A 16,132-nucleotide genomic window follows, 5' to 3' on the forward strand; every position below is an offset into this window, starting at 1 on the left:
AGGTCTTTTTTTCCCCCTGAAATATTTGAAGCCATCAGCAATCTGGTATGTTCCAAAATGAAAACATTCATTTTTTACAGAATTTTTATGAACCCTAGGAATGAAAATTAATTTGGACAAGTTGAAAGAGAGACTCAACTCCATGACTAACATGGGAATTACTCTAATCCTTTCTTCAACTTAATCATGGAATTTTAACAAGGTTTTTCTGGAAGCCCTTGAGATCTCCTAGGTTGAACATTAACTTATGTCCGTTATTTTTATACTACTTAAAACACACTCATAAATGTAATCTGTGGATGAGTTATGAGATAAACCCTTTGAGTTCTAAATCACTTGTCTGAATCTTGGCCAGAAATTGCCATTATTTGCTGGTTTTTGTACGAAAAGGGTTGACGATCTCAAGCTAGTATCAGTTCTAACTCTGAATCTCCAGCTATACCTACTTAATGCTAGATTATGCCACAAAATAATTAAAACAAACAAACAAACAAACTGTTCTCTTGCACTTATGCTACAGATGAATAGCATAAACCCAGACGAGTCATCCACGTCTGAAAGCAATGCTCAACTTTCTCTTCTGCTCTGCTTTCCCAAACAGATGCCTCTCACCCACAAAGACGTGTAGTGTGGAGATTATAAATCCAAAGGTATTGCTCATCCCTGCTCTCTTAGTTTACCACAGTACCCCATGAGCCAGAGGAAACTTTTGATTACAAATGTGTAACTGAGGGAAGCCAACTGCATGACAGAAACTCGCTCAGAGCTAAAAGATGCAGTAAAATGGTGTTGGTGAGAGCAATTTTTCTGCCAGTGTTACTACTTCTGCTAAGTAAATTTAAAGGCAGCAGCAGACCTGTAAGAAGCATCAGCCAAGGCTCAGATCTGGTAACCTTCCAGATATGCTGCAGCGCTTTTTTTTTCTTTTTTTTTTTTTTTTCAGGCCTTTAGGGATGGATGGGCTGAGGGATATAAAGGGCCAGGTTCAATTAGATGATAGGCAATTACTCTCAATTGGACAGCTGGTTTAAGAAGTTGTTTATACTGTGTGCTTTGCATTTTGCAGAACACTTGTTAAGACTGAATAAATGCTCAAACACAGTCATTAGTAAATGTTAATAGTATGTCTACCTACCAGAAAACACAAATACGAATCTGTTACTCGGGGAAAGTCACCATTTCATAAACAAATCCAAGAAAAGGCGTTAGAATTGCTAAACAGCCGGAATACATGCTCTGTCAGGTGCAAACCCGGGGAGCTCTTCTTGTAATAGGATATAAACATCAGCTGCGCCCTTCTTGCTTACTTTCCCTCAGTCTCGGGCCAAATTGTAATGCAGAAGCTCATTGCCAGGCGTTGTTTCCCTCACTTATTGTTCTTCACTACTGTTGGCTTGGGTACAATTCCACGGGCTACAACTTTAAAAAGGACGCGGGGTGGGGAGGCTGATTTTCCGCTTGCGGCTGCGACTCCTCGGTGGAGTCTCCTTTGGCTTTTAACGCCTGCAGGTGGTGCCTGGCTTTGCCCTGCTCTGCCTTGCCCGGCACCGGCTGCTTCTGGGCTTTTCTCCCTCTCCCTTGACTCAGGCAAACAGCTGCATCGCAGCTCGCAAGCGAACGGTATTTTCAATTTCGAACCTAATGCAATCGGCATCGTACAAGCATGCATTCAACCCCGCCTTTCCCCGAGAAAATACAAAAGCAAAGCCGCTGTTTCCTTTCAAAACACGAGCATGGCGTTTCGCGTCATTTTCTAAAGTGGGGAGAGGCGAGAAAGGAAAAAAAAAAAAAAAAGAGTATTTTTCTTGCAAGTTCAAGCGTAAAATAAGATGCTTTAAAAATAAATAATACATCATTTTGAACTAACACTTCACGAGATTGTCTAGGGGCCAATGCCTACAAATCCTCCCCTTATTATGTCCTGGGATGGAAGCTCTGATGCATGGACACAAAACAACTTTGCTCAGTGACCTGTGGGCGAGAGAAAAATCCTTGCCAGCTCTGCAAATGACCCAGCACTGATACTCGCTTCTGTAACTATTCGCTCAGCGACACTCCCCGGTCCCGTTATGAGTGCTGAGATTTTTTGGACCCGCGGTCTGCAGCACCGGCCAAAGCCGTTGAAAACATTCGCTGATAAAATTCAAGCAGGTCGTTTCGGAGGGAAAAAAAAAAAAAGAAGTGAGATGAAGAGGGTGTGGGTGGTTAAAATTGAAGAGGGAAAAAAAACCAACCCCCTAACTCGCTAAGCGGTGTTAGTTGGGCGAAACTTGGCAGCAGGCGGGGGTCCCCACGCCCCGGGGCTCCCGCAGCTCCTCGCTGCATCGACCGTACCCTCCTTTCTTCCCCAAGTTCTCCCCTCGCCCTCACAGGCGACTGCAGCACAGCAAGTTGGTGGGCTGGGATTTATTTTCTGCCCCCGTGAAGCTGTTGTCGGCGTCTCGGGGCGAGGCGCAGCCCGTCCCGCTGCCCCCCAGCGCCGGGTCCCCAAGGACGGGCAGCGCTCCGCGGCGCTGGCCGTGCCGTTCCCATTGGCCGTGCGGCCGGCGGGGAGCGACGGGAGGCGGCGGGGGAGCTGCCAGCAGCAGGCAGGCACCGGGCGAGCGCATACACACACGCACGGCGGGCAGAGGCTGCTGGGGTATTGTTATCATTGTGCTTCAGCGGAGGGTTTTGCGTGCAGGGGGAGGGGTGGAGGGAGGAGGAGGAGGAGAAGAAAGAAGGGAGAGAGAAAGTGCGAGGCGAGCGTGCGGCAGGGCCGGAGCAGCGGCGGCGCTGGGCTGAGCCCGAGCTCGCTGGGGGGCACCGGGAGGAGCCAGGCGGGCACCATCCGGGCGCGGGGAAGGCAGCCGGGGGAGCCGCCAGCGCCGCACCGGCCTCGCAGCAGCGGTACTTCTTTCTTATCTCCCAGCCTTTTGTTCGCCCATCCTACTCCTCCTCTTCCCAGCCCACCCTCCGCACCACGTAGGGGGCTCGCCGGAGAGAAAAGCAGCCTGACCCAGAGCCGAGTTTCACCCGTCCTCCGCCCCTCTCCATCCCTCCGCTTCCCCCCCCCCGCCGCATCGCTGCCCATGAGCTAGAGCGGCAGCCGGCGCCGCGGCTCGGCGGGGGCACACGCCGCCCGCAGCCCCCGACCCTCCTCGCCGCTGCCCTCGCCCCGCTTCAGCCGCGCTCCGGGACTGCCGGGGGCCGCCCCGCAGCCGCCCCTCCTCGCCTCCATGTGCCGGATAGCGGGTACGCCGCCGCGGATGCTGCCGCCGCTGGCTCTGATGCTGCTGGCGGCCCTGCAGCAGGTAAGGCACCGCCGGCGGGCAGCGCGGCCGGGATGCGGCTCTTTGTTCCCCGGCGGGGAAGGCGGGAGGGGGGGAGGACTCCGCCGCCGAGGTGCGGGTCCTGGGGAAGGGGCGCGGGAAGGCGGAGGCTGCCGCCGTGCCCTGGGGTGGCTTGTGGTCGCTTGCGCGGAGCCACCTGCTCCGGGCACGGGGGAGCTTCGTGCTCAGCGCTGGAGAGGAGCGGGGGGTCCCCGGGACGCGGATTCCCCTCCTCGCTCCTGGGAGAGCAGGTGCAGCGGGACGGGCTGTGCGGTGTCCCCTCGGCCCGGCGCTGGGCAGTGGGGGGACAAAGTCCCGGAGAGAAGGAACGTCGCCCCCTCCTCCCCGCACCGGGAAGGGCGCTCGGGGGGTGCCGGGTAGGGGCAGCGCCTCCGCCACCCCCGGCTCCCGCTAATCCCTTCCCGGGAAGAATTTAATCAGCCTCTGCCTGGGCTCTGGGCTTCCCCCACCCCCTGTCGTTTAACGGGAATTTCCACTAGGACGGGCTCTGGCTCCGAAGGTGTTTAATTTATTATCTTCGAAGTCCTGCCGCCGCCTGCCCCCGGCGGGCTCCCCGCGTGTCCCGGGCTGACGGGGATGCTCGGGGGTGCGGGGGTGTGCGTGCGTGTCTCCTCGCGGAGAAAGTAGCGGTCCCTGCGAGGGGGCGTCTGGGTCGGGGGAGGAAGGGTGGGAGCGATAACGTGGATCCCAGCGAGGGCAGTGGTGGGGCTGGCGTGGAGCCGGGGTGGGACCCCGAGTGGAGGCTGGTAGCAGGTGGGGGGGCGGCGGTGGGCTTTGTGCTCGCCGCGCTCGTATCCGGCGCCGTGGGTGGGGAGGGCGGTAAGTCTCAGGGACAGATGGCGCAGATCATCGCCTCTTAATGGTATTTACGGTCGGGGCATCTCGGCCGGGCCGGGGGAGCGGGTTGAGGCGAGGCCGGGGTGCGGCGCCCTCCCGCAGCGGCTGGCGCAGGGCAGGAGGCGGCGGCCACTGTCCATGGTGCGGCGCTCCGGGCGGACGGGGGAGCCGCGCCGCCTCCCAGCTGCGCTCCCGGGGTCCCCCGCTCCTTCCCCGCGGGCTCCGAGCCGCTCCCGGGGCTGGTGGCTCTCGGCACCTCGCTCCCCTGGGGCTTCGCGGCAGCCGGGGATTTTCTCTCGAGTCTTAAGAGCACCCGGGGTTGGGTGACACACGGAGCGTCCAGCTGGGCTTCAGCCTCTTCGTGGGAAAGCAGACACCCTGCTCAGAAACTTGTGATGTGCTACTTCCAGGATGTTGAGTTGGGTTAAGTTTTGGGCGGGTTTTTTTTGTGGGGGTGACTTTTTTTTTTGTATTAGTTAATTTTTTTATTTGGTTTGGTTTCTGCCTCTGAATGCTAGTATCTCCGCAGATCTGTACATGCAGCTTTTCTTTTTTTTTAAGTTCTTACGTGCTGTTTATTGTACATGCTTCCAGTTCTTCGTCTTCCTATCTCAATAAATCTTTAAAGCATAAATTCTGCAGTAAGCTCTTATTCCATTTTTTTTTCCTTCCCAGAGCAGGTTTGAAATTGAAGCACAAGCTATGAATTAAGGACAGGAACTAGCCCTATTGCTTTTATGTATCACTCGGTGTCACTGGCACGTTACGGTTGGGGAATCCAATTTCCCCCTTGTTTGGGTATCCATTAAATCAGGTTAGGGTTGATTTTTAATAGTGTGTAACAAAATTGGAACTTGGGTATGAAATCAGATTTATAGACCTGTGTCTGTACAACACTTTCATTTTAAAAGCTGCCCCCTCCTCTTTTATGCACACTGCTAAGAACCTTCAGAAGCTGGGTGCAGTGTAACTTCTTTTTCCCCTGTCATCCTATCTACTCCTTTTGGTTGGTAGGAGGTTATCTGTATCGGGTTCTCTGAAAACGTTGAACCTTTCTAATTAGTTTTTCCTCTCAGCCACACAAAAGCTATCTACCTTCATTTTCTGGAGTTACTGATCACTTCGATGTCCATCAGAGATAAAACCATCATTATGGAATTACTTTAAAGATCATAACTGGAAGCAGGTTTTAAGGCAGATCTGTGGGTGCTGTTTGCGTACAGGAAAAAGGGCTTTAGGTTTTTGGTAATCTAAGCCTGCATGAGATGTAAGAGAATGAAAACTGTACTTTGCTGGTTAACAGATCAGTATGAGTCTGGAAGTATTTTGAAAAACCTGACAGACAGAGGAGAAAAGGAGTGCGGCTTGCTTTTTCTGGCCAGATCAGTAGTCCCGTGTTTGGAACTGGGATAACAACAGAATTGAGGAAGGAGTGGGAAGGGTAGCATGAGTTTACAGGAGTGAAACTACTGTTAGATAGTAATCAACTCAAAAGGGGAATAAGAAATGGAGTGCTCAAAAAGGGAATAATTTTTTTTAATGTATAATGTGATTGGATCACTTGGTAGATCCTCATCCATTTATAAGTCAGAAACAAATAATAAAGTAGTTTTGGAGCCTTTTGTGCCTGAGTGTCTGGCTTGAATTCGAATTATGACGGAGGATGTAAGTTATTACTCCCTGCAGGCAGTTTTGGTCCTATTCCAGGTTGTAGCAAATGTATCCAGGTGAAAAAGCTGGTAGCCTAAATGACACTCTTGTTAAGCCGCCTCCGCTGAGAATCCAGCCATGGCATTTCTTTCCAGCTGCACCCCTCTCATAATGACCCCCAGCAGTAGCTGCTGGCAGAACTGAGGTGAGGCATATTAATGCAGTTCTGTGCAGAAGTGGTAGTGAGGTCTCCTCTTGTGGGTGCGTCTCCCTTCTCTTAATATAGATCTGTGTCACATTATTATTTTTTAAAAATCAATCTATTTTAAGTAATATTGTAAATACGTGATTGTGTAAGTACAAAAGTGAGTTCCAAGGTGTCTCTTTTTAATAAATCAGTTTCTAGCATAATTAACTCCTTTCAAAGTGAACTGAATATATTTTATAACACATTTCATAAGCCCCAGAACAGGATAGTTATGTGAGTGGCTCAGCCTTTTACGATGTAGATCATTCTGTTCTGGTTTTGCTTTGTGTTCAAAGAATCTATCTGAAAACTTAAATGTGTCAGGATATTGCAGCAGAGAGCTCTCCAATCTCTCTGGTCTAGGTGAGAGTGATACCACTGACACATCCTCAAAAATCCAGATAATTGCAGAACTGAAGAAAATAACATTGGAGTTTCACTTTGGATATTAAGTTTGATGTATTATTTAAATACTTATTTTGTGAAGAGACTTTTTAAAAACTGCTTTTAACCTCTCTTGTAGGACTGATAATGTTGCGTAAATGGACAGTGAATTTTTGGAATTTAAGTCATTGGTTGACCAATCAGGAGATGATTTTGTGTGTTACACAATTCTGATTATCTGAGCAGGTATTGTAGCAAGCTCAGAAGTATATATGCTGCTGATGTAACAGAAGTTACATATTCTCATGAATTGTCAGTGTACTATATTTAATAGATGTTCTGTGTTTTCTAGAAAGTCTTCCACTGGTCTCTCGTCTTGTGGGTATTACTGTTACCTGTGTATGCAGCTTAATGTGCTAAAAAGATGAATGTATAGCTTTTATTACACTGGTTTTTAAAATTTTGCCCCGAATGATCATATCTTTCAACTACATCAAGTGTATAATTAAAAAACTTCTCATCTATTGTTTTTCTTCTCCCAGAAATTGGAGGGACTCCTAGAAATGTCATTGGAAGAGCCTTGTCATGTCCCATCTTAATGCATTTCAGTGACACTTTTATGTTAATAATTTCATTTATTAGGTTTTATTTTTAATGTCTGAACACCGTAACACATTAAGACAATTTAGTTGTGACAGAAGTGCATGTATGTATTTAAAAATAGCTTGAGGAAGCTGTGAGTAAAGTTATTTTTACTCAATACAGACAGCCTTGTGTAAGGGACTTTTTGTCATGTGGTAAGGAGCAGGAACCGTTGAATGACTCCTCTTGCTGAGTAAGAGAATCATTCACCAACTAAACTCTCCTTCCATCTCTCACTGGTTTTGTAAATGCTTTTTTTAGGTTAACAAAAAAAGCTTAGAGAACTTGCAGTAATTTCAGTAGTTCACCAGCACTCCCATTAGGGTGAGAATTTAATTTATTTCAGAGAGTGTACACATACAAAATACAAGTCTGTTCCCCAAAGGTTATGCAACCTCTGATGTTCCCTGATGTTTTTATTTTAAATTGCTTTTTGTTATAAAGCAGCATAGAAGGAACCTGTAGTGTTCTTAACAGGTAGCCAGTGTAATTTCACTAACCCAATGGCACTGGTTGTGCAAAAGATGGGAAGAGATTTATTGGGGTGGAGAGTGATGAAAGCAAAAGGAATGGTAATTATGGTAGTACTTCTCGCCTGCCACTGAACTGAGACTTGCTGGTTGGTCAAGTTAATACTGGCATGTGTAGAGGTGAGTCTTGAGAAGGAAAAATGCATTGTATGATATTGCAGGATGAGTTCAGGGAGAATTTGTATTTTGCTAAAGCACGTTTGTAGTTTTTGAGTGATACAAGAAGGACTTTTTACCACCTGGGTATCGGGCTGTACTGCCGTCCACTCTGAGAGGTGTATAACCGAGTCTATGTGATTTATCATTTGATTTGATCCTGCGGTTCTCACTGAAAGATCATGGGAGCTTTGTGTGAATAAGGAGGGAAAACCAGGCTTTCTATTTTTAAATGGCTTATGAAAACAGGTACAAGATAGCAGCTTCCAAGATGGAAAGTGTATTGCTGCCAAATCTTTTCAATGTTTCACTTAAGCTACTTGGTTTTAGTAAGTATTTGTGTATTTAATTAAATATCATGTTTCCAAAAGGCGCATTTATCCTCTCCTCTAGGCACTCCTTGACATATTTAAAAAATATATTTTTACCAACAGACTTCTCCTGGGACTCCATGCCTTATAATTAGCATATAATTTTCACCCAGCTGCTGAAGACATACTTAAAATTCTGTGATCCCCCAAAAGAGTTTTTCCAGATAGGCTTTGCAAGGCCTCGCTTGAAGGGTGGGGAAAATACAGCATCCTCCTGTATGCATTAGTGACAGTTTCCATGAGCAGAGGTGTTTGACATGAGCAATACAATGGCTGTTATAAAATCAAAGAGAGATTATTTCCTCTCTTATTAGAGAAATGAGAATGTGTAGTCAAACTCAGGGCTGATTTATTTATTTATTTATTTTAATAGTAAAAAATGTGATTTAGACTTACAGAAATTCCATTTGGTTTTGTTATTGCAGTTGAAATTTTAAGGCATCCTTCCCTGGTAGGAGCTATGGCTTGTCTGGAGAAGCACATCTTGAAAGATGCAGCAGTCCCATGTTCTAGCTGGGGGAAGCCGAAAGTCCAATCCAGGTTATGATTTTGAGCTATGTCGGACATGCCAATGAATGTATCCGTGTTTAGTAAAGTGAGTTGTCTCTCAGGTGGGGCTAATGGAAGAGGCTACAAACATGGTTTGTGAGACTCTCTGATTTGTAAAGGTATGGTGACCAGTGGTGGTTAAAGGCAACTCGTTTTAAACCAGATGGTAGCATAAAAGTTGCACATCCTGTTATTTTGGGAAAATGTTTTGAGAGCTTTAAGTATCGCTTTAAGAAGCTGGATTTTCTGATTTAAACGTCCTGGTTCATGAAGTAGAACATTAATTGGAAGTGAAGATAGCATAGTGAATGCCCTTTCTAGTGTAACTGAATGACCTCTGGGAGGATGTAGCCTGGCACTCTCTTTGGAAACTTCTGGCTTCCAGAACAATTTGAATGAAAGGCATTTTACTTGTTCTCTAGTTGCGATCTACAGTTGAAAACAAATTGTACTTGACTGCATTTGCTGGAGTATTGAGTATTGTGAGAGTATAAACTGTCACTGCACTTCTTTGCAGCAAGTTGGAGATTAAGGAGTTGCTGAATGTTTTCAAGTTTAGCATCTAAAGCGTGGCAGAGATGTGTCTGTCATCCTGCAGAGTATCATTCGTATGCCTTATGGTAGTAAGTAGAAGCTTGTCATAAAATCAGACCAACTTTGTACTGCATATCCCACTGTGTCAGATGATGTATGTGCACAAAGCTAAAAATGGTTAGAATGATCTCTAGAGTTACCTACATTGTGAATGAGTATTAGGTACCATCTTGGCCTTTAAATTAATGAGGAAACACCCAGTCTTTAAACACAGCCACAAATGTTTCTGTGATCTATGTTTAAGTTGAATATTCCTGTTGTAATTGCAGATTAATGTTGGTTATTAAGGAGGGAGAGCTCAAATACCCCGTCCCTGCTCTGTCATACATATAATTATGTCAGACATTGTTTGAGTTTAGCACAATAATGCCCTGTGAATTGGCTGGATTTGGCAACTAGCAGCTATACTATGTCCAATTATAACTGTAAGTATGATATTTTCTCTGATGCATACCCTTCTGTTTCTCATTTTACTACCTAGGCGTATTTTCTTATGGGAGTAAGCTACATTGAGCTTAAAAAAAGGCAGTCTTTCAGAAACAACTTCGCTGGCATTTTGGTATGATCAATATTAAGAAATCTAATGTTGTAGTACATGCAGATGCAAACACTGGAAAACGACTGATATTTCAGATTAATAGCTTCTAGTGAACATCAGTGGTGTATGGAGAATGTAGAGAGAATAAGATCAGCCCTGTTTGAAAGCTGTGTTTAAAAGCCCCATCCTGCAAGTTTAGGATGTGTGTTGTAATACAAAATTGCTTCTACGGTTTTGTGGTGAGCTAGCATTTTTAAGTAGATGTTTCTTTACAGAATTGCATTCTAATTGTAGCTACTTTTCTAAAAGTATGGAAATTGGAAAGAGGGATTAGTCCAGAACTTTCAACAGTGGTGAAGCAATCCTGTCTTCTGGCTCTATTCTTGTTTTAATTTACAGGTTTTTTTTTTTTTTTTTTTTTTTTTTTTTTTTTTTTGCAAGAGTGAGGCCTGTGTTGTTGAAAGACTCTTGGTGGTGGTGTTTAGAAAAAGATGCAAACATGAATCCTTTGGAATTATGCAGTTGAGATTGTCAACAGGTTGTAGGTTTTTGTTTGTTTTTTTTTTTTTAAATTGATCTGGAATACAGTCTTGAAATTAAACGGGTTTCTAGATACTTGGCTATCTAGTTATGAAACCGAAGTAACTGAGGAGCAGGGTATGAAAACTGCAGCTGTATAACTGCTGTCAGTATATCGTAATGGCCAATTCTTTTAACTGATTGTGATTGAGTAATAACTTTGACAGAGGACTTCTAATTTATGTCTTGTTGCTCCATAATTGCAGTTTGCCTACTGCATTTAATGTGAGATCTACAGTACTGAGTTTATGTACGTACATGATCTGACACCACTTCTGACTAGGTGTTAGCTCTACAGCATCTGCAGATAGTAATGCTTGTTACTAATTTTGCGGTTAAAAATGGCTAAATAAATCATAAAGAATGAGGAAAGCATCACAGCTTTTCATGAGTAACTCTTTTGCTCTAGCACAGTCTGTTAGTTTTTGAGAGGAGAATTTTCTGAGTGCTGAGCTTGTTCTAAGCTTTGTAACTAATAAGTAGGTTTTGTATGGCCACAAGCTAAGGTAATTGCTTTCCATCTCAAAGACAGTTTTTTAAGTAGTGTCCTTCTGTAGATGAGTGTACAAGTAATATTATCTTAAGTTTTAAATAGTCTTGGGAATTGTACTAATCACACAAAATCCTGTAAATTACAGTAATATGTCCCATAATCTTCACTGGCTTTCCCCTTTTGCTCCAGATCAGGAAATAAAAATGTTTTGGCATCCTCTCTTGCTTAGAGTTAAAATGGTTTTAAGTCCTGCAGTACTCTTAGGCTGAACTTGGTATGACCCAGCGCGTCTGAAGCTACAACTTCTACTTAATTCAAAACACTTAACATAGGGCGATTAAGAATTGCTGAAAATTTGAATTCTTCCTTCCCTTGTGTTTTTATTCTCAAACAATCTTTACAAAGGCCTGTTTTTGGAGAGCAGAGTACAGTCTTTTGTTTCCGGATAAAATTGATGGCTGCAAATGAAAGAATAAAGAAGGCTCTCTATTCATATCCCCCAGCCTTTGTTTCAGTGGGCATTGTTTCAGTTTATAAGAGCTGTTTAGTACATATAGATTGCGGGAAAGGCTGAAATATTCCCAGGCTCATCAGTGCAGACTTGGTAAAAACCCTGCTATCTCCTTAGCTGCCCACCCAGGACCTTTTTGTTTCAAAGATACTATGAAAGGCTATTTTCTTTTTTTTTTTTTTTTTTTTCCACTTCATCAGATTTTCTTTGAGGTCACCTTTTGTACAGTAGTTTAAATGAGTCTTGCTATTTTTCTTTCAAATTATGGAAACCTTATCAAACCTATGATTTGAGTTCTAAGGCCGAGGAAACTGGAGTTGGCAGTTGGAATCTTAATTATTTTTGATTTACCATCTTATCTTAAAAACTTGGTATGTAAATGGACTGTTAGGACTTAGCTACAGATCCAGGTTCCGGCTTTGCAGATAACATAGGCCCGTGGTAGCTTAAATTGTCATTTTGTTTGCTTTTTCTTTAGGGTCCTCATATAAACAGTTAGAAGTACGTAAGTGTGCACAGGTGATGTCTTCATGTCGTACTTAAGTCACAATTAAATCCACACCACATTCTAAGTTAATAGTTACAAGTTCTCTTACTGGGTGCTTAACTGGATAATGCATTAACTTGGGAGTTAGATAGCAAATTTTAATTCTCTTTTTTTTTTTTTGCTGGTGTCGGTGTCGAGCTGTTTAGTTAGGACCATGTTGGTGTAAGTGCCGTGCAATCTGTTACAAATGCCTCCTTTTATTAGTGATAAAATTGTTCTAATGGGGGTTGATGTGCTGAACTTGACCATGTGTCAGTGGAGAGATTACACTTCAGCCCGATTCCTCTTCCCTGAGAAAACTCTTGTGGTTTGAGATGCTCCTGTCTGATCTTTGCTCTAATGCCCTATTTCCCTGAGGTTGCTATAGCAAATGGGTGTAGCACCATCATCTCCTCTTTCTCTATTCCTTTTTCCTGTAGGGCTTTCTTTGCCAAATGTATGCAGACGTGCTTACATGGCCTTGAGTAGGTCTACTTGATGGAAGCCCATCTGTGAGAGTAGAAAAGAAAAATCAATTTAAGTCTTGATCAGATTTAGGTATGATATAGCAGCACAGTTGCTTGTGCTGTCAAAGACCGTGTGCTACATCTGGGCGTGCACATGGATAGGCCTTTACTTGGCACATAGGCGTGTTTGAGATTGTGCGAGGGCTCTTGCGAGTTCTCAGATGTATGTCAGCCCAGGCTGGCGTGGGAGCTGGTCTCCCTGCCTCGTGCAGCGTGAAAGGGGGTTTGCCATGTACGGTCACTTAACCATGTGTAAGGTGGGCTGTTGTCTTGTGCGGTGCTCAAATGAGACAAGAATGATCAACTGAAAAGAAATGTTAGTCTTTTGCCACAGAAAATTGGATTTTTTTTAATTTTTTTTTTTTCCAGTTTGGCAACAAACTGTTCTGGAAACAAACTAAGCTATCAGAAGTATCTTCTGAACATGGAACACTACAGTACAAAGTTTCCAAATGCTGTATTATATTTCTTAATAAAAAGGCATTTATGAAACTCTTTAAGAATATGATTTGAGGGGAAACTTTCTTAACAAGTGAGAGAACAAACAGTTTCAGTGCCTGACTCTTCCCTTGTTGTGCAAATTTAATGATGAGCTGCTCTCCTTTTAACGTCCCTTTGAAATAGAAGGAGATTGCATTGGAAAGATTTGGCTGTATATGGTATCCATTTGAAAGCGAACACAAATACAAGTTCTGCTAAGATACTGCAAGTGTAGCATTTTATCTTAGTTTACTTTTCTGGTGCAGCCTCACAGAGAAATACTCCAAATAAAGCACTTTAAATCAGCAGTTTCTCTCAAGTAATCTGGCTATGAAAAAAAGGTTGCTGGTGGGTTTTGTGCAACATTTATTTCCAGAGGAAAGAATGTTTTTGTTCCCCTTATGATTCCCCTTCGGTCTCGATGGTTTAGTGGAAATGTTCAGTTGTCAGAAGAATGAAGATTGTGTATTATTTAAATCTTACCAGACAAGTGGGATTTGTTCCTTCCATTCCAGTTATCAGAAAGATTAACCCTTTGCCCTCGTGGTCCTAATTGCAGTCATTTGGAAACAAAGACGCTGCTTGTACTAGACGGCAGCAAAATGGAGTGTGTGCCAACCGGAATGTTTCTCTGGTGAGTGAGGGTTGCAAGTATTACATAAATTTTGTCTTGTATTTCAGGCACCGATAAAAGCAACCTGTGAAGATCTGTCATGCAAGACTGGATTTCCTGAAGATGTTCACAGTGCAGTGGTGTCAAGGAGCATACATGGAGGACAGCCACTTCTCAATGGTATGGTTAGAAAAGATGTTTTGATTTCTTTTTCTTTTTTATCTTCTCTTTCCTCTAGTTATAACCATAAATCACTCTGGAGCATTTTCATCCTTAAATAGGGCACGAACTCTTGCAGGAAAGAACATCATCTGCTCTGTGATTATTTTTTTGATTACTGTCATAGGACTTGGAAAATCTGTTGCTGTTAGTGGTAGCACGTGAGCCTCTCACTGTAATTTGAAAGTACTGAGCATTGCACACCATCCTGTGATTGTCCACTAGTTCTCTTTCTCAGCACAACATCCACGCCAGTGTTTCTTGTGACCACTGACAATACATATGCCATCAGTCTGTTCTTAGAGCCTGTGTATGAATGATGGAGGAGTTATAAAAAAGTCCCTTCTGCTTTACATCTCCTACAGAAGTACTGCACTTACACCCAGTCCTAGTGCTCACATTAATGCAGAAATAGTTCTCTTACTGCTCTTTCCTGGCAACCTGAGGAGAAGCACCTGTGGAGAGCAAAACGCAGGACAGGCAGCAACATGACAGAGCGGTTGCCTGTGAGCCATCAGTTGGGGATGGCAGCACTCTGGGTTCTGCAAGGAGCTGTGCCCGTAGAGCCAGGGCAGTGCTGGTGCTGTCTTATGGATGGTGTGCTGCTCACTCGCCCTGGCATCTACCTGTGTTGGAGTGGCACGGTATCCGGGCTCAGGATGACCTGCTCCTGAGCTCGCAGCGTGCTTGACGAGTGCATCCCTCCACTGGGGATGCACTGCAGTCAGTACATCTGCTCATGTGGCATCCGGGTTGGGAATTTGGTGGTTCATTTGTCTTTTTGCGTCTCTTATTTTTCAGGGATAGAGTAGATGTCTGTGGGACACAGAGGCACATGCCTTCCTAGATTTCCCAGCCAGTAAAGTTTCATTTTGTTATACAAGTTAAGTGTACAACCAGTTAAATACACAAGTCTGTGGAAGTAGAACATTTTTAAAAACATATATTAATTTGGCTGTTGTCTGAACTGCTAAAATAATTTTCTTTCCATCTAATTTGGAAGTTGTGGAACTGGCTAAGAACACCAATTTTGAACAGTTGCAAATACTTCTTAAATAAGCACTGATTTAATTTAATTTGTTCTTTCTTTCATGTATTTATATGGTTACACAGATCAAGACATTTAAATAAAAAAAAATGTAATGAGACTGCAAAACAAATGTAGTTGTAGTCTTGATTTTACATGCTGTATGTACCAGTCTCTCTCTAATTATATTTTACAGACCTGTTTTGTGCTTTTCTAGAAGTATAATGGAAACTTGAGTGCAGGATTAATTGATTAGCTTTAGTGTATTTAAACTCGAGTTAATAAAAGTTTTTCTGTTCAATTTCAAGGAATTATATTCTACCACCATAGACTTTTCTATTATTAAAAGATAGTTTAGAAATTCATGTGTTAAAGTAAATGTTCTGCCAATTGAGAAAATAATAAAGAGGAAATTTTCCTCGCTTTCCCACTTAATAGATCAACTCTCCATAGATGCTTCCAATAGCCATCAACACTAAGAACTCCTTCAGTAGATGATAAACAAACCTAGAGAGAGAGGTAGAAATGGGTGGAGCACAGTGGGCAAGTGCTTTTCCAAAGGTTCCCACTTGAAACCAGCAAATGTTTGTTAGTAGTTAATCGCCATGCTGTTAGTTCATCTTAAAATGGAGATCACAGAGGTTTTGAGATTCACCCTGTCCTGTGAAAATTCTCCTAGCTTTTCATGGAATTAAGACCCTTTCTGCAATTTCTCTTTTTGCCACCAGTTAGGAACCATAGTGGACTTCCCACTAATTCTCTGTTGGCATTGCGCATGCAGATCTGATGATAATGACTGAACAGCCTTAAATGAGTCTGAACAAATAGTGTAGGATGGCAGACTGACTTCCTTTCTCATTACTCATTGCATTCACACAGTCTCTTCCCTTGCTTCTCAGAAGTGAGTGAAGCTTGACTTTAGGTTTGTCCTGGAATGGTATTAAAACACATAGCATTTTAGGGAAGTAGGAGTCGGAAAAACTATATGAGGCATACAGTATGTATCACATCATATCAGCTGGTTGAAAAATGACCTCAGGGAGTTTTATTTCCTACCACGAGTTCCTCAACTGAATTACTGCAATGGTTAATTATTTTGAAAATTGACATGCTTAAAAGCATATAATTTGCTTGTTACACATAAACATATGGTCCATCATTGCATAGCTTTGACTTAAATTTGATTACACTGTCATTTTGAAATACTTTTGTTGTCAAAAGCCTATTTTCTGGTTATTAAACTGGATTCAGATGATGCTGCAAGTTAAGTATATGTATATATATATATGTTTGCTTCTTGGATAACCATGGGCCCGATTCTGATCTT

At 43.5% G+C, this 16,132-nt stretch overlaps 1 protein-coding gene across 1 annotated transcript in view; it reads left to right on the forward strand.

Moving 5' to 3' along the window:
* The first annotated feature begins 2,720 nt into the window (after positions 1–2,720).
* The window catches only part of CDH2 (cadherin 2), a 115,103-nt gene continuing 101,691 nt past the window's right edge, over positions 2,721–16,132 (forward strand). The window contains exons 1-2 of the mRNA XM_054059195.1: positions 2,721–3,293; positions 13,628–13,739. Of these exons, the coding sequence (XP_053915170.1) occupies positions 3,219–3,293; positions 13,628–13,739 (187 nt within the window). The 5' untranslated portion in view covers positions 2,721–3,218. The remainder of the gene's footprint in view (positions 3,294–13,627; positions 13,740–16,132) is intronic.

This window comes from Cuculus canorus, chromosome 2, assembly GCF_017976375.1.
Source record: "Cuculus canorus isolate bCucCan1 chromosome 2, bCucCan1.pri, whole genome shotgun sequence".
NCBI classification, from domain to species: domain Eukaryota; kingdom Metazoa; phylum Chordata; class Aves; order Cuculiformes; family Cuculidae; genus Cuculus; species Cuculus canorus.